Genomic DNA, 24,647 nt, shown 5'->3' with positions numbered 1-24,647 from the left:
GTCTGCTACAAGATAGCCTCCGCCAAGTACATTTGCAAGTCACCTTCTCTAAACAAGTGTGATATGAACCAGGAAATGCAAGCTGGTTCCCATAGCTATGAGAACAACAAGGAACGCGAAGCGCTGGCGAGAAAGACCGCTATACCAAAATCTAAAACAGAAATAAGGTAAGGCGATCTGCGACGCACTAGAAACAGATTATTGTACAATCATAGACAACTTAGAAGAGTCCACCTTATTTGTATCAAACAGGGCGATACACCGAAAAGGAGTGCTATACCAGTGGGGATCGTGGACTGCATGCATGCCATGAAAGGACAGAGTATTTTGTTTGAGATGTGAAGCAAGAAAAAGAGTACAAAAGACTTGAAGGGTACTTTCCAGCAATCCATACGTCAAACGAACCTTTATCCTGTTAAAACAGTACCTTAGGAATGTAAATTATATAAATATGATTAATTTGCAGGGAAACAAGACTTGCAATGCGGTCACAAGTAGACAAGAGAATTGAAGGCTACTCGTTAACAAGCAGCGTACAGATGCCACAAAAGTTAATGCTGAAGCATGTTAAACTGGAGGGAATTAAAAAGAAAATCGAGGTTTTTGTACTGGGGCACAACGCTATTCCTGTAGCGACAGGTCCCGGTACAAAAACCACCTTGACATAACGGCAAGGACTGAATTCACCTCAATTCGCTTTCAGATTCGGCCAATCCGTTGTTCCATTTCAAGTAAAGAAGAGTAGCATTACAGCAAAAAGAGGGTTACTCCACAGTCACAGGTTTACAGGTCAGAGGATAAGATTTTTGAAAAATAAATGACATTGAATCAAATGAAAAAAGATGAGCAGCTAAACTAATGAACATGTATATATTATTTACCTTGCAGAAAATACTGTTATTGAGAAATACACTTTTCCACGCCTGATGAAGGGCCTCATGAGCCCGAAACGCGTCGTGAATATAAGATTCATAACAAGAAGGTCACACGCCAGGAGTTGTACAATGAATCTTGGAAAAATGGACTAGTGTAGTGCTAAAGGGAAAACCAGGAAACAAACCTTCCTTAGAACGCTAAGAGACACGTGTTACATGTTCTATATAAAAAGGAGGAAATCCTTGGGCGATATTGAACCAAAAAGCAATTAATAAGGAGGCTTAGACATTGTTGAAACTTTGGAATGTTGTGTTAATGTATTGTTTAAGAATGATCAAATGCCAACAGAATTTATGTTTATCCTTATTCTATTCAATTTAGACTAAATAACCCACGTGAAAAGGCTTCTTTGGTGGCAAATATTTTGCATTGTTTAATGCCGAGAAGTGTGCACGGAGCATCAATCATTTTTGTTTTAAAGTGATCCCACATGTTTTCTCACTTAAATTGATCCTGTAGCCCAGGATTTGGCTCTGTGGCACCTACATTTCATAACTGTTTGAATTCAGCACAAGTCTTGAATGTAAATGACATAAGGTGTGCTTCTCTACACTTCTGTTACTACACTTCAAAGAAAGTGTCAGATAGGAAGGTGTAAAATGCTATCCACTGATTTTTAAAAAATGTGTTCATGGTTTATTGCAGACCTGTACAGAATAGAAACAGAAGACAGAGAAAAAATAGGACAACATTATGTATTGAGATTGTAATTATAGACTTTGACGAAATATACAGATGTGTGGGTGGGGTTTAGGAAATAATCTGGGGGCCTGGCTCGCTGACAACAAAGCAATGTTTGGGGTACCATTACCAAGTACTAGGTACCCCAAATGGTTGGACACGGGGTGGTGCGTCAGAGGACATAGGTCTTCTGCATATTGGTGGATGCTGGGAATGGAAGAGGGTGTGCTGGACCTGTAGCAGGGGAGCCTTGCACTGCTAATGCCTGAACTGGAGGTTTTATGCAACAGAAGCTTTCACTTTCAGTGCTCCATCTAAGCTAAAGCAGTATTGTTGCAGGGAAGCTTACACGGTTAGTGGCTGTTGGGATCCTCTTCAGTGAAAGAGGAACTGGTACCACTGTAATTGGTGATCTTTTCAGTTACTAAACGTAAAGCACATATTCATTTTATTTTGATGTATTTATGTATATTGTGCTGAAAACCCGCGGGCATCAAGGCGAACAAAAAAACACAATGGTACGAAGTGCGTCGCTAGGGGGTGGCTGAGGGGGCCATAGCCCTGGATCTTTTGGTTGTAGCCCCAGATAGAAGCTTAAGGGCTACAACCAAGAGGCTTGCTAGCCCCGAATCCCGAGAGTCCTGACATTAGCGTGGCCCCAGATCTTTTCCAGACCTAGCAGCACCACTACGAACACTAGAGACAGGACAAGAAGGGAAAAAATGTCTGTAATGATCCTATTCAAACCACTTAAGCTGAAAAGCAGGGTTTTCAGTAACTTACAGAAGGAGGGCAGGTTTGCTTCCTGTCGCAGTTCCACCAATAAAGAGTTCCATGTACGAGCCGTCATGACTGGAAAATACTTGCCTAGGCCATTGGCTCGCTTGCATCTGGGGCAGCATAGGAGGGCCTGATTACCTGAGCATAAGGTTCTCTTAGCCTCATGGATGGCCAGTCTGGTCTTCAATAAGTTGGAGCTTTGCCATAAAGGCAACTATGGACCAACATGGCAGTCTTAATTGAATATGGGCTGTAATTGGGAGACAGCGCACAGCTTGCCTACTGGGGAGATGTGCACTCTCCGGGGGATCCCTTTTATGATGTGTATGGCGTATTGTGCTGGAAAATAAAGCACTATTACATGATGGTTAGATCTAGGGTAACAGTGCTGAGCATGGGCAGGTGAGGCTGAAGACAGGTCTATGGAGGGGTTTCTGGCATGCAACAGCCATGCAAGACTGAACCTTGGCATATGAAGATGCTTATCGGATGTAAATTCATTGGTCTGTAAAGCTGAACCTGGGTTTATAAACTGTTCCTGGCATCTGCTGACTGGGCATAAGCAGGTGTCCCCGGCATTAATGGTGATATATCAGTAAAAAAAGAGTTTTTTATGAAAACGTCAAGCTGATATTTGTAGACACCCGGTGGCATTGGCTGGTCACTCTGAAAACCCTTGTAGGTTGTCCAGGCCCCCCACCCCCTCTCCACCAGAATTGAGCATCTAGCTTTGCCCCTTGTCTGCAAGCAGAAAGGCCAAATCCAAGGGCATGATGGGAATGTGATCCCCTTCTTTGCTTTACAGTAGCAAGGAGCAGGAGATTCTTGCGGGAAGATGGACTCAGTGTGGGTGTGTAAAGAAGTGGTGGGTGCTAATGGAGGAAATGCTCAAAGGTTTTTTGAATTTTTCACATACTAACAAGTCCACGTCTGTATTCACTTAAAGCAGTGTCGACCACTCGGTGTTGAGTGATTAACCCCACTTCCACAGATCATCCCCGTCAGCACACTGCATCTTATCTGACCACTCTGCTCAACCACCCAGTCTAGGGACAGTGACAGACCCCCTGCTTGCAGAACACCTTTCCGATCTATTTTAAATACCCAATGAGCTAGCTCTTCCTCCGGTCGATATGCAATCCAATAGGAAATACTCTGCACTCTGGTATCTGTGATTAAGTTCTATGTTTAAGAGGATGCTACTGAGGAAGCCCTGGGGGCTAGAGACCATCACATGCTATGTGAAGTAGGCCTGGTCCCCAGTTCATCCCTAACCAGTTAAGTTTCATCGGATTCAATGCCGCCAACTCTTTTATTCTCAAGGACATGTACATCTGGCCCAGAGTGGTAGTAATCATACCCTTACTTTTAAGTCCATGAGAAGGCTCCAATTGTATTCTTGCTGTCACCCGTGGGTGTTAGAACCAGCGGGACACATGCAGTAGATGATAGATTTGAATCCTGTGAACCAATTCTAGTGCTCAGCGCAGTGGGAGAGAGAGCTGAGCGTGAGTTGGTAATAAAGGGCCCGGCAGACATGTCTGCACGACAATGGAACGCCACAGCATTCTGTGGTGCATGCAAGAGCAAGCAGAGTCTGAGCAGGAGACATGGCAAATCCGTGCTGTGAGAAGGTTTTAGAGGCGGAGGGCGAGCAGGAGGAGACCGAGAGTGAAATAGACCAATGCAAGCTGGAGATTGGAAAGATCAGGAGAGAGTGGAGCAGAAGAGGGAGGAGGCGAGGGAGAGAAGTGTAAGAGCAGAGGAGGTTGAAAAGAGAATGAAAGAATGGAGTGGAGGTGCTGGCGAAGAACAAGGAAGAACAGGGAAACCTCGATGACAGAGAAAGGTTGAAGGCGGTATACAGAAACATCAAAAGATGTGGTGAGGAACAACCGTGTGGAGGGGAGGGTGGAGATCAGAGGGCGCAGGTGAACGGCACCCGATCATTGTGGGACATCAAAAAGGAACCCGGGGAAAAGCAAACGGGAGAGGAGAAAGTGCTAGGAAGATCAGAAGAAGGAGGAGGGGGTTCCTGGGTCAAAGGGCACACAAATGGTGGTGTACATACCGACCCACTGCTGGTGGATACTCTGGCAGTATCCGCAAACAGCACCCAATGCCTTGCTTTGCCTTTCCTAGGTCCACAGAGGTCTGATGCAACAGTTTGAAAGCCTCAGCCCTTGATCTTGATTCAGAGGCCTTATCTGGTAGCCTTTACCATCAAGAAGAGCAACATCCCAACAAGAATGACCACTCCACCAAGTAACAAAGGAAATGCGCCAGCACTTTAACCCCCAAAGACTTTACCTGACCGCCAGATGCCCGAGCCGAATGCGAGAGAAGGGTTGATTGATGGGCTACAGTTCTTAAGCAGGCTGAAATGTCTACTCACTGTTGCTGTCCAGTTTCCCCCACCCGTCATTTCAGGTATCCTACGCCCTTTTGTAAATTAAATTACTCTGAGCCACATTTTCTGGGCTTTCTGGTTTTCTGTTGATCTCACAGCCATTACATATCACATATCAAACTCTTTGTTGCACCTTAAAACCTGTACCAACTGCTATAAAAATAAATGTACAATAATCAGTACAGTTTAACATCAAGAAAGTTACAATGTAAATCTCATGGGAACTAAAGCGGACAATACATTCTGCCAATGAAACCAGAGGGCCAAAGCTACCCGCATATTTATTCTCCTTTCAGTGAGAGGCTTATACAATATGTTAATGCTCCGTGTTTACATGCCGTAGTAAATCGTCTTATTCCTTAGCCTTAGAGGTTTGCCACCACTTTGAGCGTCCGTGGGTTTCTGATGCAGCAATGCTGCTCAGCCAACATGAATGGTGCCCTGCTATTGCTTACCGGAGAGAAGCAGCCAGAGTTCCCCACGCATGCTTTCCGGGATGCCCCTGAGCACCAGATCTCTCGTCGTCTCAGTGCGGTACATGCAGATGCCCTGGCCATACTCTGCAAAGTGAAGCTTCCACGCCTGCTCTTTCAAAAACTCTTTAGCCTGAAAAGAATCAAGAAACGTGTAAGCAGGACACTTAATCTTCGGATGCTTCTGCTGCGTGGCTAAAAGTCCTATACTAATGGACATCTAATGATTATAACAGAAAAAAATCCCATTTAACAAAATAGGAAGCGCCAAGACACTGCAATCGCATAAAAACTTTCGAGCTATTTTCATAAATTAAGCATACAATTTAATATTATGTTGATTTAAAAAAAAAAAAAACACACAAAATCAAACCTATTCCATTTCTTTATAATGTGTAGACTTGTAATTCATCCTCTTTTCAATAAACGTACAGATTCAATAAATATATTTCTTCAAACCAACAAGAGTAATCTTTCTCACAAATACTGAGTTAACTAAAGACAACCTTAGTCAAAGCTAGGACACTATATTCTTTGTACAAACAGTCCTTTTTAGGGACATTAATCCAACAAGTTGTTTCTTCAGATCTTCTGCCCTTCTAAATCTAACGTGTTTCAGATAACAATACCCTTCTTCAGGGAAAATATGGACTGCTTTCCTAAAACTACAGATATATTTTAATTGGTCAATAAACCGACAATTGGTATAATCAATCCTTTACAATTAGGTCGAAAGAATATGTTCACTACTAACCTTGTTCCTCTAAAACCTTTCAACCATGTCAAGATGATCAGTATTAAATACCTGAGAACAAATATCAAGTATATCATAGTTTTCCCTGAAGAAGGATACTATTTGAACTCAACACAAGTTTACTTTGTATGTCTAATTTATGAAAAGGTATGAACATTGCTTGACGGGTTTTATCCGATTAGAGTGCCTTGAAGCTTCCCATTTTGTTCAATGGGATTTTTTCAGTTTACACCCCATGGTTAACCTGAACCCAGAGAGGCTATTTTCATGAAGAGATACCGCAAATTGTATGCATTTACCCATCAAAATCTGTTTTAGAAACTTGTGTTCAGTCGGTATTACTTTGTCACTTTGCTCACAACTTAAATAGCACTCATCACATTGTAAAAACATTTGCATGGTGGTTGTGCCCAGTATATGCCAGTATTGCCCCGTGAAAACATTTCCAATACTGGCTGTGCTCAATAAATTGCAAAACGAAACAGCGTAATGAAACAAAAGGAATGGCTTTGCCCTGGTGAATCCTACAAGCCATTGCTTTTTAGCCCACTGTGCTGGTACAGGTGGTGTTTAGGGGTTGTCCAGTGCAATCCCCCTGGTTAGGAGTCATTCAAAACCTTACATCCACCACTCGAGTTGGGCAAACACCAGACCGAGTATGGCAGTGACACCAGTTTTGGGATTTGTAAAGTATCAAAATAGTTTAAGTTATTTGCAAACGCAAATACTTTGCTCCTTTGCAAACTGCAATTCCATTATGGACCACGTGAAAGACACTCACTCCATAATGCAAATTAGTCAAGGTGTTAAGTCTGGGAAAGTTCCGGGGCTTCACTAGTGTTGGGACTGTCGAGACTTGGGGCTAGCTAGTCTTTTGGTCTTAGCTCCTGAGCTTCTATCCGGGGCTACAACCAAAAGACCTGGGGCTATAACCCCTTCTTTCCCCCTCTAGCAACGCCTATGAGTCTGGAAAAGTCAAGGGGCAGTGCCGTGCCGCTTACAGGACACCCGTTGCCAGAGGAAAAGGCAATGCAGTGAAAGGGTGCAGGCACAAGATAAAGATGGGACTACGGAGCGCTGGCATGCATGCCATCTCTCCACCCTGGAGGTGAGAACGAGAATTGGACCGGTGGCAAAGGAGGCTGAAACCCCTGGGGGAGATTGGTGTGGGGTGGGGAGGAGGGACAGGCCATGGGAGGAGGTTAACGAGCATCCCTCCATCTTACAATCTCAATGTGATGCAGATGGCATTATTTGTTGCTCACTTGCCTTCCAATTCCATCAAGATCCAGGTGACCCGCAACTTCTCATTTGACCCTGCAGAGCTAACTGGTGGCCATTTTGCGGCATGTTCTCAGTGCCTACTCACCTGCACCACAGGAGCGTTGCCACACTGGGAAGGACAGCACCAGGGTAGCAATTTGCTAACCCACTGATTTTCCTCTGGCCAACTCCCTAGGGCTGATAGATGGAAGCTGGCAAATGGGCTCACGTGGCCTTGGGCGTGGTGATCTCACTAAGGCACCTCTATTCATCCCCACCTCTCAGCCTAAGAATAACAACTGCCCTGTGTATTACTGTCACCCAGCACATACACTGGACATGTTTACATACTGCCCAAATAGTCTCCTAGCAACATGCATAGGCTTACCTGGGTTGACTTAAGTTAGTGGCCTGGGCAACTTTGCCTCTACCTTTCACAGACATCGCAAGCCAATGGTCAGACTTGGGGACAGACTGCAGTCTGGCCCCCATTACCCGCATCACCTTGCCACGTCTGCACCAACACTATGCATGCCTGCAGCAGCGTTGGTGACCTAGGTTGGCAGACAGCAGTCCAGTGATCCCTGAGCTCCACCCTAGAGAATGGGACCAGCTGCAGCTTATTTAATTCACAGACACCCCATCATGTCAGTGACATGCTAGGAATGAGGCCACAGTCTTGCCATAGTCTATACTTCAATGAGCATTTAAAGTGCCCTTTCAAAGGCTTGGCCCATGTCCCAATGTTTGGAATAACATCTCCAACACGACAAGGCAATTCAGCAAAACATACTTCCATGAATGGATTTTTTTAGTACGATGTACATTTAAGCACGCTGATTTTAATCTGACCATCACTGTGCTATTTATGGGACGTTTGCCTTTATGAAACTTAGTACAGGCATGATTACATTTATTTCAATGAAGGTTTTTCGATTTATTTAAAACATAATTGGTCGTTTGTATTTAAGAGTGGCGTTGCCTTTGTGTACATTCGTCCTAATTCGGGTGCACTGCACTATGTTTAAGATGTCTAGGGGTGTCTCTGGAGCTCTGAGGAGTTGAAAGGTTTGCACAGGCACCGGGTGTGATCTTACTTCTGCTTCATGGCTCAGCTGCGCACATCAAATACCAGCGTCTGTGTCCTTCTGATCTGCACAGACCCACTCCTTTCTGCTACAGCCACGGTTAAGGCAACCTGCTATGTTAAGGATCCCTTTAATGACACAGGTGATATGAGGCTAGAAACTAGGATGAGATACATTCTGTATCTACATTTCATCTCTGCATTAAGTTCTGGCACACTCACAATCATCCTAGAAATAATGGGCTTGACATGCTACCTTTTTGGCTAATACCGCCTTACACAACAGGTCTTGTTGCAGAACCCTAGGGGGGCGAGTGTACATGCTCCTTTCTGGCACAGGGTTTTATAGTCCCCCCTAAAATATCTCAGAAAGCAGACCAGGGAGCAGGACTGGAAAAGGGAGGTATGGTGTGTGGGGTGGGGAGGTGCGGGGGGGCGTATTGTGAAGGGACATTATTGGGGGCTCTATGGTATAGGGAACAGGACTCTGGGAGATGGAGTGTGAGGGAGGGGTGGCAGAGTGCAGTGGAATAATGATTGAGGGGAGTGTGATGCAGACTGGGGAACCGTGAGTGGAGGAGTTCCTAGGCACCCCCCATAGTGTGGGGGGTGACAAGAGGGACTGTGGTGGTGGGGAATTGTCAATGCGAGTAGAAGGGACATGTCTGGTTGGTGTAAGGGTGTTAAAAGAAGGAAGCTGACACAAACGTGGCATGATTTTGGTTATAGACCTATATAATCATATTGAAACCCTAACTGTCCCTATCTCTAAAAAGGGTTTCCCGGTCTCGAAACTAATATTAAAGGGTCTGTCAGAATGTCTGTCAAATTAAATTCCACCATCCTGTATCAAAGCCCTACTCTAACCCTCACACTACAACTAAAGGATAAGCTAACAGAAAAGTTCCTTCTTCAGGATAATGGCTCCCTTCTCCTGCTTCTTGAACAGTGCCCAACAGACAGGCCCAGGAGAACGAGAATGACTCCCTTCCATTGGTTTACAGGTTACACCCAGTCTTTATGCAATTTCACACCCAGAACAATGGTTCGCTTCTCCTGTTGTAGATCTATCCAATTTCCAACAAAACGAGGGGGAACGACTCCCTTCCCCTGGTGTCTCCAGCACAACTCTCAGCCGGGAATCAAGAGAATGCCTCCCTTCTCCTGGTATTACTTGGTACAGTTAACGACAAGGCCAGGGGGAATGACTCTTCCCCTGACACCTTTACCCCAACTCCTGGGCCTGAATCAGGAGAATGACTCTTCTCCTGGTGTTGCCTGGTTCAGTTCACAACAAGGCCAGGGGGAATGACTCCCTTCCTCTGGCATTTTATCAAAACTCCTACATCGTTACCAAGGGAATGACCATCTTATCCTGGTATTTTCACTGTTGGGGACGCAGACCCTTCTCTGGTGGTCAGTGGGTTTCTGTCTGCCACTGACACAAGGTAGATTATACTCGAGGCACAACTGACACTGGCTAGGCCCAATAGTTGGTTCACAAGCTGTTTGAGCGTCTCTCCTGCTCGCACTTGCATCCTCTCTGGGCCTCCCGTACCTCCCCTTACCGTCTCTGGGGCTTTGGTACATCACCGGGGCCTCCTGAGACTGGCATCTGAATCGACTCTTCGGGTTTCTCTCCTTGTGAGGATCTGCAGAGTGGCATCTACGCACGCAGCCCAGCTTGCTTCCCTCTCTCGGTCATGTGCTTGAGTCTGCACCGCCAGACCAAACGGAAAACTCCCACAGCTGCTCGCCGGTGTTCTCAGCATCTTCCCTCCACTGTTCCGGCAGCAGGGCTTGAATCACCTGCATTGGAGATCTGCTACACCTGCTTCCTTGGACGGCTGTGTTCGGCTCTGCGGCCGGGCTTGTCACATCTGATAGTCCTTTGTTCCTTTTTATACATTGTATCCAGCTCCTCTCATGCAGATTGCAAATGTCCTTAATGTCTGTTAATGACTCAATCCTCATGCCTCCTCAGGGCCACCTCGTACCAGTGTTAGCACAGTCGATGATCTTCATGTCACCTGTGCTCTTCCCCGAGCTAGTACTTTTGGCTTCCTCTCCTATGTTACAACATTAAATAGGTTTGCTCTCAATGTAGTGTTTCTGGCCATTAGGGAGGGCTAGGGAATGTCGGGGAGTAACAGTATTTAATGGGCTGTACCCCAGGTGACTGTCATTATCCCAAGAGGGCAATACCTCCCCATGACTTCCTGCCACATTAAACCACCATTATGGGGGACTATTGGGTAACGGCTGCACCCCCCTAACCTCAAGGGGAGAATTGTCACACTGGATAGGGGTCTGCAGGAGAAGTGGAGAATAATTTGGTGAGAGAAGTGGGAGGTGGGGAATGATAGGTGGTAACTTGAGTGGTGTGGGATGTGGGGGACACAGAGTCCGACAGGGAAAGGAGTATCTTAGAGGAGTTTGGGAGAGGGGTAGGGTGGGTGGTGGGGGCCAAATCTGGTGGTGTTGACTATGGGGGTAGAGTCTGGCAGAAGAACTGTGGGATTAGATAGTCCAGCAAGGGGACGGAGAGGGGTGGAGGAGGTACTGTGGGTTGGCAGTACAATCTGGTGGAGACACCTCCAATGGGAAGGGTCTAGTAGGGAAAGTGGTGGTAGAAGTAGGGATGGGAACTTGGCATGGCAAGAAGAATGGCAAAGGATGTCAAGGGGCAGAGGGGTAGCTGGTGATGGTAACTGGTGGGGGTGAAGCCTGACAGGAGTGAGTGGCAGAGAGTCTGGTAGAGGGAAGTGCTGGGGGTTATGAGGTGGTATGGGAAGTGATTGGGGAGGCGTCTGTATGGACGGGGAATCTGGCAGTGGGTGGTGTTAGGGAGAAGAGCCTGGTGGGTTAATTGTGGGGGTGGGAGACTAGCAGAAGCAGTGAGTGGAGGGTTGTCAGGTAGAGGATGTGAGTGGGAAGACATTTGGAAGGTTGAGTGTGGGGGTGACATTGGAAATGAAGTATGAGCCGGGGGAGGAGTGCCACATGGGGATAGTCCACTAGAGTGTGCAAGTGGGGGAGGTGTGTTTAGGGGAAGTGCTAGCTGTGGGGAATCTGGCAGCTGGACTGGCAGAGTGTTGGTGAAGTGAACATTGTGTCCATCCTGGCAGGTTTTCAGACATTACAGCCCTTTTATCAAATGGCCTAGGACATAAAAATAGACGGAAAACTATATTAAATCAAGAATTCCACTCAATCTAAAAATATTCTAACATCAAACTGTATGTTGTAACTATTCAATCCAATTACCTGGCCATTCCAAGAGTGTGAACTCTGGTAGGGAACATGACAGGACAGTAGTTCCATAATGTGGGTGGGCTGTGCGAGCTGGATAATGGTCTGGCCTGCTTTACTGGCCAGTTGGTGGTAGTAACTACTGAGACATCTCTTACTCTGTCCTCGTCTCCCGTGGAATCTAGCAACGTGAAGCACTACGAGAGTGCCTCCAACGTGGTTACATCAGAGTCTACTAGGGTAAAGTCTGTCCGGACCCCACTCCTGTACGCTGGGCATGCCCAGGACTCCTTCAGCACCAGTCCTCCACCTGTTAAACACCGTTTGCAGCCCCTGAAATTATGATATTTCCCTGATCTTGGTATCCTTGTTCCCTCCTCCAGTTCTGCTCACATAGCCACACTTCTCTGGCTCTGCCCTCATCATCTAGGCATCTACAAACTCTACGGAAGTTAAACGTCAACACTTGGTAACAGCCAAACTCTCCAGCCTATGGTTAGAGTTTGTAAACAGATGCAGGCCACCACAACCGTAACACTGCAGGCCAACCAGGTCTTCAAGCATTTATTGCTGTTGTAATAAGGCACCCCCGCAGGTGCTAAAGAATGGGACCGGGATGAGTGGACAGTGAGATGCCCTGGTGAGGGACACTGATCAGTAGAATGAGGAGCAAATCATCTTTAGAGAGATGATCACAACATTGGTAGCAGGTAATCTATTTGGGAGTTTGAGATCTTGTGGTTGCTGCCTGCATATTTTGGACATGTCAATAAATAGGTTTAAGGCCTTTTCAATATCCATTTGAAATAATCTGCTAACTGATTCCAGTCTACAATTATTTGCGGCCGTGAATTTCATGTACACAATTGTATTTTCTTCTTAACAGTTAATCCTTACCAACATTCACACCCCATGTCTCAAGAACAGCAGTGAAAAGTCTGGAGCTCACTCTCACCAAATATGAAAATAGCAAACAGCTCAAAACAAGCTCGACAAACAGAATCCCTCTGAAATCAAGAAGCTCGACAAACAGAATGCCTCTGAAATCAAGAAGCTCGACAAACAGAATGCCTCTGAAATCAAGAAGCACGACAAACAGAATGCCTCTGAAATCAAGAAGCGCGACAAACAGAATGCCTCTGAAATCAAGAAGCGCGGCACACAGAATGCCTCTGAAATCAAGAAGCGTGACAAACAGAATCCCTCTGAAATCAAGAAGCTTGACAAACAGAATGCTTCTGAAATCAAGAAGCTCGACAAACAGAATACCTCTGAAAGCACTATGGTTAACTGCAAACAGACTCTTTCCAAAAGAATTATAACTCGGCTTATTCGCACGACATGCAGATCTAATGCATCCTTAGGCAATTCAAAGATTGCCCACCTCCATGGATGCCTGACATGGTGCATGGTTCAATCCCAATCTATGAACGTACGGCATACCAAATCGTCCTACAACATAGTTTGCAGTTGGAGCAGATATGCAGGAAGTTAAGCCCCATTCTAGTTACATTTCAGCATTAAAATATAAAGGAGAAAAAACACAACACATTTTTATAGTCCAAGTTTGGCCTATAGCTAATATACATAACTACATGCGCCAAAACAGTACTTCTCAATCGAAATAGGTGGATGTGACAAAGCACTCCGACTGGCTCTACAGATAACTGGGGGGGGGAGGGGTGCCTCAGGGGCCCGGGTGCCATGCCATTGGTTGCTGGTGGTAGACTGTGGGAGTTAGAGAGTCACTCCTCCAGTGCCCATGTCGCTTGGCAGTGGCCAGTCAAAGTGCCTGAGCCCAGGCATGTTATGCAAGTCTGAACTCTCCGCAATAGATCAGTCCACTAGGGCAGCTTAATACTGGAAGCCCTACCCCTGCCCAGGAACCAGGAGTAATCCTGCTGGGTTATGATAACACATCCACTCCACAAATAAGTGTGGCTGTAGCCCTTTCTAAACAGACCTCCAGGTCCAGTAAAGGAAAACATGCCTGTCCCCTTAAAATAGAACATTTCCATTCACTAGACATTTCAAGCATATTCTCTGACATTGTTGACTCTGATGCATAAGCTTCATCTCTCAGTAAAATGTTTCTCTTCCGGAAATGCTAAGCACCTGGTTTTCCGAGCACAAGACTATCCAGAAAGCTGAAAAGAAAAGCTTCTCCAGTCTAATTTCAATGTCAAAGTCATATGCTGACAAAGCCGCCACTCTTAGCCCAGCATAGGCAATTCATGGAAGCGACACTGTACCAGCCTCGGAAATGGCAACCGGGCCAGTTATAGACTTGGTCTCACCCTCCAACCCCAAAGCAGACCCAGCTGCAATCAGGGAAGCTAGCCAATATCAGCCCTCGCCCAGTTACTGCTCACATATGCAGACCTTCACTGAAAAGCACACAGAGGGAGACGGGAACAGAGTATAAATGCAATTAGCCTCAGATTCTGAGAGTGGGTTGCAGGAGGCTAGAGGTTGGTGAAGGCAGGAAACTGGCCAGCAATCGAGATGGAGTTGTCTGCATACACATGAGTGGAGATGGAGAAATGGGATGAAGGAGGTGACTGGAGAGACTGAGTGAGCTAGAGAGATGGCAGCAGGGGGAGGCATAGGTGACATACAGGGTGGAAAGGGTGTGAGATCAGAAGGGGGAAGGTTGTAGGAACAAGAAAGGAGGTGGTGGCAGATGGAGAGGTAAGTGAGGAGGAGTTGCGACCTAAGTGGAAAGGGGAGTTGAGATCTACGGCGCTGGTTCAGGAGGACATGGGACTACAGCGGAAAGGGAAGGTGGTGGTAAGACCAGAGCAGAAGGCAGTGGTGAAATAAAGCTAGAAGGAGGTTGCAGTGGTGGCAGACATGAAGGAAGTGTTGACAACTAAGGAGGCCGTGTTCAACAAAGTGACAGAAGCAGAGTTGGAGTACATCTATTCTGTGGAGGGAGGCTGAGCACACCGACATGGCGCAATGGTAGAGAGGAGGAGGTGGCCAGAAGAATGGGACAGGTGGTAAATAGGAGGTGGTGGTGCGAAGATCAGCAGAAGGTGGTAGTGAGAAGAACAGACCACCGTTTCAGTGAGATGATGAAGGATGAAAAGCAGGATGTGACAACAGATGCAGGGAATCTTTGCAGAGAAGAACATCAGAGTGAGGAGGAAGAATATGATAGTGAAGCAGTAGGAGAGGATGAGAACAGAGTGAGGAAGAGGATCTGTCTTTAATTGATGAAAGGTAGCGGAGAAAGGTGAGAGCCTTGGAATTAAGAGACTGGTCCTTTGTGAAAGAGCTGCACGGTGAAGAGAAGACCTAGAAATCCAGTTATCTAGAGCTCCAAAGATTCCGGAAGACCAGGTCAGGCCCGCGGTAGGTCTAGGAGGTGGAAGGAGGTTCCAGTCAAGGTCAGGGAGCTTAGTAATAGCTCAGAGAGGGCGTGGGAAGGAACACACCGGCGCCCAGGGAGGAATAGACAATTGCACTTTAGAGTCTTTCCTGGCAGACCCCTACTACATCTTTGTGGAGACCTGGAGGTCCTTACAAGTAATCATACTGAGTTGGACATGGTATATGGGACCCTGGAAAGCATGAATCTAGGCTCCGCTGAGCATAAAAAAGGTTTTTGATCCACCCTCGAGGCCACAATACCAGAGAGGGGAGACTTAACCCTTCAGCAGCTAAACCTCTGGTGAAATCTAGAGATTTTAACTGTTGCAATGGGTGCTTCTCTCTGTGGGGTGCTGCTATGTGAAGGCACGTCGGAATACAGGCGGGAACTGGTTTATTCCGGATGCACAGAGCGGAGGGTGACCGGTTAGTGTGTCCATTGGGGGACTGGGAGGGTCATGGGGTAAGATGGATGCTCTGGTAGAATTCAGTACACCCGTCACACGTGGCTTCTATAGACGCCCATTCCAGCAAAAGGATTATCGATATTTAACTACAAACCTCCAGTGGGGGAGAACATGGAAAAACATACTACTAAAAACAAACAAAATAGACTCGACCACATTATGCCCCAATAAAAGCAATTCTTGGCATTCGGAACTAAAGTTTGCCACCACAGGTCAGCAGATGGCCAAATCCTATATGGCAGAGTAGTACTTCTGCCATGGCATAAAGTGTTTAAGTAAGATACGCAGGGATTGGGTAGGGTTTTAGGGTGGAGAATGCAGGGATTAAATAGTAGTCTACAGGTGTGTGAGGATTGGGTTGCAATGATGACAGTCAGTACTGTAGTAGGAGATGGCGAGATTACTTATCGAAGCAATGAGACAGTTGAATGGCTGCAGTCATCGTTTGTGCGAGCGGTGAGGCAAGACGCCTGTTGTGGGATTCGTGTTATAGAGGATGAGGAGGCAGGATCGCAAGTATGAGTCTAGTGTTGTCAAGGGTGTGGAGGTAGGATGTATGGGTCTCTTGCCAGCTCGACTCGTGTTCGGTTCATGAAGCCAAGCCTGATCCCCTGGCTCCCTCTCTGGCACTGCTGTACCCATCAATACTGTGGCTCCCACCTCCATCTGTTCATAACAACAACTGCAACATTCCAACTCAAACCAAAAAAAGTATTCAGTGGAGACTTTACCAGTTTGGGGTTGAATTCCTCTGGAGACCTCCTGCGGTACATGTTCATGAGGGTCTGCGTTGTTGTGGGGGCACTGTTACCGTTCAAGTTGCACTGCGGCTCCCCATCTGTGGCCGAGGACATGCCACTCTGGGGGCTGGAAGACACGACACTGCTCACCCTGGAGTACACCTGCAAGGGGACAAGGGTGCACAGATTAGCAGCAGGTGATGTCTGGCACTCCTCTACGGGGAGGCCTGGTTGCATCCTTCAGACTGGCTGGAGAAGGACAGGACACACAAAGAAATATCCAGGGCTTAAACAATAAAAACATGTTTTTAATAAATGTATGGATTTTCAGGGGCCGGGCCAGGTCATTTAATCCAGCACTGAGACATGCTCCTTGGGAGGTGGGCTGGAAAGTGAGACCAGAGCTCCTCTGTTTGGTCAGTATAGATTCAACACGGTTTATGATCTTTACATCGAATGAAATGCATCGAAACACAAATGCATCTATGAAAATCCATCGAATGGAAACGCATCGAAATGCCTTCTTTTACATGTAAAAGTACATAGCCATCAAAACAAGTCCATCGAATATAGGGATGGACAAGTTTCAATGGATATGCGCTTTTAAATGTAAAAGATAGCATTTCGATGCTTTTATTTTCCACAGTAAAACGTTACATGGAGCTGTCCAGTGCTGACCTTTTGGCTCTTGGCTGCTCCTTGTAACGTTTTAATGTTTATTGTATATTGGGGGAGTTCCACCCCAAACCCTCAACCCACCTTCCCTTAACCCTAACCCAACTGTAACCCCAACTGTAACCCCAACCCTAGCCCCAAACCTAATTCTAACCCTTGCCCTAACCCCAATTCTAACCCTTGCCATAACCTTAACCCTAACCCTAAAATCCATCGAAATCCATCGAATTTTATTCAGTGAAAATGAATTTCGATGCTAGGTATTTTCAATTAATAAAATTCGATGGAAATAAATTCGATGAATTTATTTTCGATGTAAAGTCCAGATACCATTCAACACAGGTTTTATTTGGCTTATGCCAGGCATAGTTAGTTATGGAAATTGATGGCTTTTTCTTTTTAAGTTTGGGTTCCACAAATGACGGGGCTGAATGGGAGACTGGGGTCGGGAGGAAAAAGTGGGCAGGCAATGTCCACCTGTGTGCATATTGGGCATTTGGATTTTCCTGGACCCGAGAGATGGGGAGACATTTTTTGCGGGATCCTGATCCAGCCCAACTCCAGCAGTGGGTATAGTTTCGAGAAGATCAAAACCTCCACTTCTGTCAGGCCACTGCTTTAGATTCACCTTTCTAATGGTTCCCTTAGTTACTGTTGGAGTAAATAGCTGTCCCAGGGCAGCTGCCTACCCAGGGATGGGTAGCCAGCTGCCAGGGCTGGGTAGCCGCCTGCCCAGGGATGGGTAGCCAGCTGCCCAGGGTTGGGAAGCCGCCTGCCCAGTGATGGGTAGCTGTGTGTCCATCTGGGCTTGGATGCATCATTTTCAGAAACAAAAAAATATTTTTAATGAAACTGCTACGCTGCCTTTCTGAGGAAATGTTTTCCCACTTTCAGGGTAGTTTATAATGTGAACGGCTGCTGCGTACCCAGAGCTAGAAACATGAAAAGCATCCAGCACAGCAGGGCCAGCCTTGTGACAGTCCCATCAATCACTGCTCAAGAGGACGCTTAGAAACAGCGCTTAATGGAGTTCATTGTGAGATGATTAAGTAGCAAATGCCACACGCCGTCCTTATTAATAACACAAAGCATCACTTGTGTTCCCGAATGAGGGAATGGGGGCATTGGCGGGAGAGCAAAGGTGGCGGGAGAGCAAAGGGCCGGGTTGCTGCAGCTGACACGAAGAAGCCAAGCAGAGCACAGCCACGAGGTTTTGTTGTTGCTGGTGTTTACTGGCTCTTTCTGAAGACTCCCACTTACAGTAGAGTCACAGTGGTGGGCACTGGGCAGCCTCGCCAACTGAGCAGGTGAAGCACCCGAGTGCAGCACGCGGCAAGGTGTCTTTAAGGAGAAGTGCCAGAGCTGGTCAACCTGCTGTGAGTAGAGAGCACTGCCGAGCAGCACTTTACGTCTTGGGAGCACAGTGTCAGGAAAGGTTGGGCATCAAGCCACTTTCACACAGTGCTACCAGAAGGCCTACCTTTCACACAGTGCAAAGCGCTCATAAACAAGCATACAAATTGCCATATGAAAATATGCACAATGAATTAGCAGCTGACAAAGCCAACACACACCACATCCCAACCACAGCATTACCATTCCGGCAAGAACCAACAGAAATGTGCATATTGTCCTTCAATTTCATCATGTTTAGAAGCAGTGTCAGTGCCCTGCTCTGCTGTACATTTCACAGTGTGCTGCTAGTTGGACTCTAGTTCCCAGAAACGTGCCTTGGCTGAGAACGCCCCCCCCACCCCCAGACCCCGCAAGTAGGTTTGCCCTTCCCCTCACAGTCTCTGAAGTTAGACCCTATCTCAAAATGTGAAGGGTTAGCCCTCTGCCCCATCTGAAATGTTGGCCTCGTTGCGACCCCGTCTAAGGGATTGCTGGATACAGAGGGTGCTGTGTCTGCTGGAGAAGGGACCAAAAAGAAAATGAAAAGGGGTTCCTGTCGGGGAAGTTGGCACCTCAAGGTTAAGTACTGAGAAGAGGAAGAAAGACGCGGAGTGACAACCATATCCCGCCATTCAGAGCACAGACCGTCCAAAAGGACGCGGAACGCCAAAAAACAGCATTTCGTATTAGCATTAGGGCAAACTTTTCCCTGGTGCACAAAGACATTTAAAGAAGTGGTTTTTGGGCACGGGCAACATTTAGAAAATCATTGCACCATGACAAGTACAAATGCGCAGAGCAAAGTCTTCAAATGCCTTTTTTTGCACCAGGAGGGTGCTAATAATACTGCACAATTTCTGTAATGTGGCCCCAGGAGCGCAGAGGGACGAATCGTTTATTTGCCCCAAAATCCTGACTAGTACGAGCGCTGCAGAAGCAGCAGTTCTTGTGCTAGAATAGTTTATTTTAAAAAGTGTTTTTTAAACATAATAATATAACTACAAGCATGCGAGATCAGAAAAAACATAATTGAGCCACCACTTGAGTTGAAAAATTGAGGCAACTTTTACTTGACATACTTAAAAGGCTGTGTAAATCCGCCAGAGGTCGCTGGTGGACTGTTATCTGTAGATGTCTTTCTCCATAGCTCCTCGTTTGGAAAATAGCTCGAGGCCAATCTCTCATACAAAATGTATGCAAAGCGGGTTCTCATCTCCAGGGCACAAGGGGGGCCCCGGGGGGAACGCGAAGCGTTTCCCCCCGGGGAGATTTTTGGCGATGCACATGGCCAGCGAGTGGCCGTGGGGCAGAGCGCCTCCTGGGGGGGGGGTATTGAAGGGCTCAGGGAAGGTTCGGGAGGCAGGCGACAGTTAGGACTTGATTATTGTCCCGCCCTCCCACCCCTTTCACTTCGTTGGGTAGTGTCTGGGTATGTAATATGGGGGGGTCCATTGTTCATGGGATTATGCAGGTTTTTTTTTTTTTTTTTTTTAGATGACAGGGCGGGTTCATGAGTTTTGGGGTCTGTTAGGAAGGTAGGGTTGGTAGTTTTGTGTGACAGGTCAGGGCATTGTGAAAGTGTGTGTAATATATGTTGCTGATGTGGCAGGTCAGGCTGGCTGCAGGTCATAGGAAAGGGGGAGTTTGGTGTAGAGGGGAGTTTGAAGGGTGTTGAAGTGGGTCGGGGCGCCGGGGGCATGGCCCCTTTTGATGTGGGGGGAGGGAAGCACAATGGGGGAATGACACGGGAAAGGATGGGGTGGCGCTGTTTGCACAAGCAGGTCACCCCGGGGGAACAGGTATTGAGCCTGGAGGGGCATGGCCCCTGGGAGAAAGCGGGACGCCTGGAAAAGGGGCAAGGAGACGGTAGGATACAAGGGATCATTAGGGAGGAATTGGGTTATTTAATTATTTAATTGATGGGGGAAAATGAAAATGTTTAATTTATTTAAGTGGTGGTTAAAATATTCCTTTAGTTTGTTAGGCCATGGAGCCAGTTAAGCGTTTGATTGTAAGCTTTGGCCTGTCACATTAAAGCGACCTTTTCCACTTTTAAACGAGTCTGGGTTTTTTGTGCATTAAGCCAAAAAAGCACCATTCCGTTGTCATATTTCTCGCGCTGGACACTTACAAAACACAGGATGCACCTGCTGCAGCGATCAGTGTGACCGCTGCAGGTCAGAAGTGTGTATCCACCCTTGCGTGAGCGGGCATAGCAATTCATGCTTCTGAGGCTGATTGATAACATGAGCAACACTGAGTTGGCTCGCGCCCTCCTGCCTGGGGAGGTGGAATGGCAAGAGAAAGAAGAGGCACACTAAAGCAATGCACGGAAGGCAGCAAGCCTCGGGATGCAGGCGATGGAGGCGTGGTAAGAGTAAAAAACTTCTTACAAATTGACCCCATGCCAACCAAACGGGGTAGTCCTTCTTTTATTTCACTTTTCGGTTCGGAGGTAACCATGGCCCACATTTGACAGTGGCAAGAGCAGCCATCAAGCTAAGGCACAATTCAGCCGGCCATGTCAAATCTATATATTATTATTGTTATTATTATTAAGCAAGGTCTTAGAGGATTGTTTTGTGGGGTACACTTCTCGGAATAGCTTCTAGTGATCCCAAATTTGGTAACCAAAGGAAATACGAACCATCTAGGCAGAGGGGTTTTGCCAGGGTCACAGATTGATCAAAAGGGGAAGCCTGACTGTGAACCCAAGTTTTGGGCAATGCCGCCGGGCCGCCCCAGGCGAGGCCAGGTAACTTGTTACAGGGCAGCAGGGTTACGAGGGGCAGCAGCCCTCCTCCAGGGTCAGCGTCCCTCTCCTCCCACAGATAAGGGAGGCAACAGGGTCTGGCACATCAAAAGCGCAGGAAGGCAGCACAACAGGCCGCACCAGAAAGCCGGGGCCAGGGTGCTTTAAATAAGCACCGAACCTGAAAAACGGTTCTAACATAAGTAAAAAGCAGTGGGGAATAAACACCACACAGCACAATAGGCCAACACCGAGAGCGGGGGGTGGAGTGCTACAAGTAGCACGGAACCGGAAAACAATAAGCAGGGTGGGAAAAGCTCCACACAGCTCAATACAACAGGCCAACAAACGGCCGAGGGCTAGGTCCAGGGAGCTGCAACAAAGCTCGGAAAATAAAAGCAGGTACAGAAACAATCTTTTGTTAACAAACAAGAGTATCACAGGGTTGGACTGTCCCTTAGAAGACCTGGTAAATTCCACAATTCCACCTCGGGGCACAGGGGGGAGTTACCCACCCATATAAGATAAAGGTGCCTTGGTCGTTGGAAACAGGTTCCAGGGTCCTATTTGAGCAACTACGCATAGGGCTACCCCACCCCTGTTCGCAAATTCACTACAGGCAAGTAAACAACACACAGCACAGACAAACAGAAACAGGGATAGATAATCAGGCCAACGCCAGGGCCACGCTTCTAGAAGCCTCAAACTTATGCGCATTTTTAAAAATAGATACAGGCCAGCGCCACAAAGGCCAGGGCCAGAAAGCAGCTAAACCAGCATATCAAATAAACCATTTGGATTTGTGAGCGAACACAGGAAAACAGGGGAATCAAACGGGGCTCCCGAGGAACATGCACGAACACTAGCTTAAGGTGGGAATCAACATTTTTCCAAACAAGCAGCCCTTGATTGCTGCACAAAAAATAAAACAAAGTTAGAGCAGCCATACATAGGCAAATCTGAGGCCAGCACAAGATACTGGCTCACACATAACTACAATCCGAACCCCTACAGGGGCTAACGCCAGGCACGATCAAAGGAATAGCCAAACTAGGGGGAACAGACAATGCATCTAGGAAAGAGCAAGCAACAACTTTTGGGGGAAAGCTGGACAGCCGGTAACCCATCCAGGTTGTGGCGACACGGGCCAGAGGGGGTAACCTCTGGACCTGGTGCCCAAAAGTATGATATGATTATGATATGCGATTATTGTTTATGTTCCTATAACCATATCTGTAACAATAAAATCCTACGGCCTTTTATTGCCAACACTTGATCAAATTGTTGTGGTATTATTTTATGAGGAGGGCAAGGGCCGTAAGACATGACGCACACACCCTACAACAACATATGTAAGTCTGCTGCATATGGGTTCAACGGTTATTGGGCTCACAGTTGTAAATGTGTCCAAATTCTCCTGTTCCATCTTTAGTCGTCTTGAGAATAGGGCTGAAATGTTTGACAAACTCTGACTTTTAAATTCACTTCACACATGAAGTTGTATTTTGCCAGTATAAAAACAGGATTACATATTTTCTTTATTGGTTATTTATAATGCGCCTATTCAGTCAAATGTTTCAAGGCACTACAAGACAAGGAAGGTGGAGGTACGGGGGAAAACAACCATAACCTTCCTACTATGTCTTGAAACATTCAGAGCGGTGTGCAAGTTACGTAACAAGAATGCTGGGGAAGGAAGGGGAGCTCAAAGGAAGAGTTGGAGGGTCTGGGGGGAAACGGGGAGGAAGACAAACAATAACGTTCCTGCTAGGTCATGAGACAATTTCGGAGCATGTAAGTGCAGTAACAGAAAAAGGGGAGGAGGTTGAAGTGTAGGATGGGGGTGAACAGGGAAGAAGACAAACAATAACGTTTGTACTAGGTTGTGGGACAATTTGGAGCGTGCAAGAGTGGTAACAGAAATGAGTGAGGGGGAGGAGAAGGGGAGGAAGCATAATGCTCATGTGCGTGGGAGAAGGTAACAAAAACATGCAAGCAAACAGGTTCACTTGCAGTTTTGAGGAGAGGGTGCACAAGGGCATTCTAGAAGAGAAGCAGGATCCTTGCACAGTGGCAAGGAGTGATCGCAGAGTCCGCCACGCTGGTGCAACAGAGGCAATGTTGTCCTTGAAGTTCAGGAGGAGCAGGGGAACACCAGTTCGATGAGACTCTCGCAGAGTGGGCACTCCAGAGACCTCACCAGGTGATGTGGGAGAAAAGAGCAGAGTAGGAGGAGAGGGGAGAGGGGGGCCATGGGAGGTCTGAGAGCAGGTCAGGGAGAAGCATGAAGCAACGTCAACACAACAACTATCTAGTATCCAGTGTTCAGGATAAAAGTAAAAAGCCTAACATTCAACATACAGCAGAAAAAGCAAAACACTTAGATACAAATTTCCTGGAAAGGGGGAAAAGGCCTAGGTTTCAACATAGAGCAGAAAATCCAAAACGCCTATGCAGACGGGGGAACAAATATGACCCCTCAAGGCTCCCACACAACTCTCAACACGAAGGAAGAAAAACAACAGATGTGCCTCGCTCTTAGGCCCATCACCGCAGTCAATATATCGCAAGTTTGAGAAACGCTATCTTCTCAGACAGCTATTCAGACCATACCTAATCAATGAGTTGGACGATATGGAAATTACATTGATCGAGCAAGTCGACTGACTGCAAAGCCAGAAATGAATGACGTCAGTGCTGACATCACGACGTAGCCGCACTTATACATAAAGTACATATTCATCTGTTCATGAAGTTACACAAACATGCACTAGATTATTGCATATAGGCACAAAGCATGTGCTTGTGACTCACGTAGGTAGAGGACGGGCACACAGACATATTATGTACATATTTTCACCAAAGCTGAAACCGCAAGATGCAAAGTATTAATATATCTAGCTTGCACATGCTTCACTGCCACTAACATGGAGAAGCCATGGGGCGTGGCTACGAGGGCCATGTAGAGAGATGTGCTCTTGGGGAGCTCCTGTGATCCGTCCATGATCCTGCTTAATAAGTGCAGTTGAAGATGCCAGCGGCTGCTGTAAATACGCATGGATGCTTATGAAGGTGCCAGGAGCGCCTTCTGAACTTTTTGGACTTTCGTAAGAAGCAGAAGCGAAGTTCTACCCACTACTGGATTGCGAGAGTCGGAGGGAAAAGAAGATACAAAATGGCCAGCGGGGCCAGAGAACAAAGGAGTCCGTCCGCTCCGTGACGAAATTGCTACAGTTGCAGAGGGGAAGCGAGCCGTGTTGTGAGGCACACCGGGACACCTTGCTGCAAGATACGAGCGCATGCGGGCCTGAAGGTCTACAGACTTGTATAATCAGGCGTGTGCGGTGCCTGGCGCACGTTACGGGGACCCCTGGACTGGCGGTTGCTGAAGGCTGCAGGCGATCAGAGTGACGGAGGAATGGGGTCGTGAGGGTGCCGCCTGGAAGACAGACCGCGGCCTCGGAGGTTTCACCGGGACACTTTGTTGCAAGAACACGGGTGCAAGCGGGCTGGAAGGTTTACAAGCTTGCAGAGGCAGGCGTGTGCGGTGCCTGGCGCACGTCACGGGGACTCCTGGACTGGCAGTCGCTGAAGGCTGCAGGCGGTC

The 24,647-nt window shown here is 47.1% G+C and overlaps 1 protein-coding gene across 1 annotated transcript in view; it reads right to left on the bottom strand.

Moving 5' to 3' along the window:
- TBC1D9 (TBC1 domain family member 9) overlaps nucleotides 1-24,647 on the bottom strand; it is a 573,450-nt gene that overhangs the window by 253,548 nt on the left and 295,255 nt on the right. The window contains exons 8-9 of the mRNA XM_069631194.1: nucleotides 16,210-16,380; nucleotides 5,263-5,413 (exon numbers count right to left, since the gene is read on the bottom strand). Coding sequence (XP_069487295.1) covers nucleotides 5,263-5,413; nucleotides 16,210-16,380 — 322 coding nt within the window. The remainder of the gene's footprint in view (nucleotides 1-5,262; nucleotides 5,414-16,209; nucleotides 16,381-24,647) is intronic.

Source organism: Ambystoma mexicanum, chromosome 6q (assembly GCF_040938575.1).
Source record: "Ambystoma mexicanum isolate Mex_15411 chromosome 6q, UKY_AmexF1_1, whole genome shotgun sequence".
Taxonomy (NCBI): domain Eukaryota; kingdom Metazoa; phylum Chordata; class Amphibia; order Caudata; family Ambystomatidae; genus Ambystoma; species Ambystoma mexicanum.
This window is presented reverse-complemented; position numbering and strand designations above follow the sequence as displayed.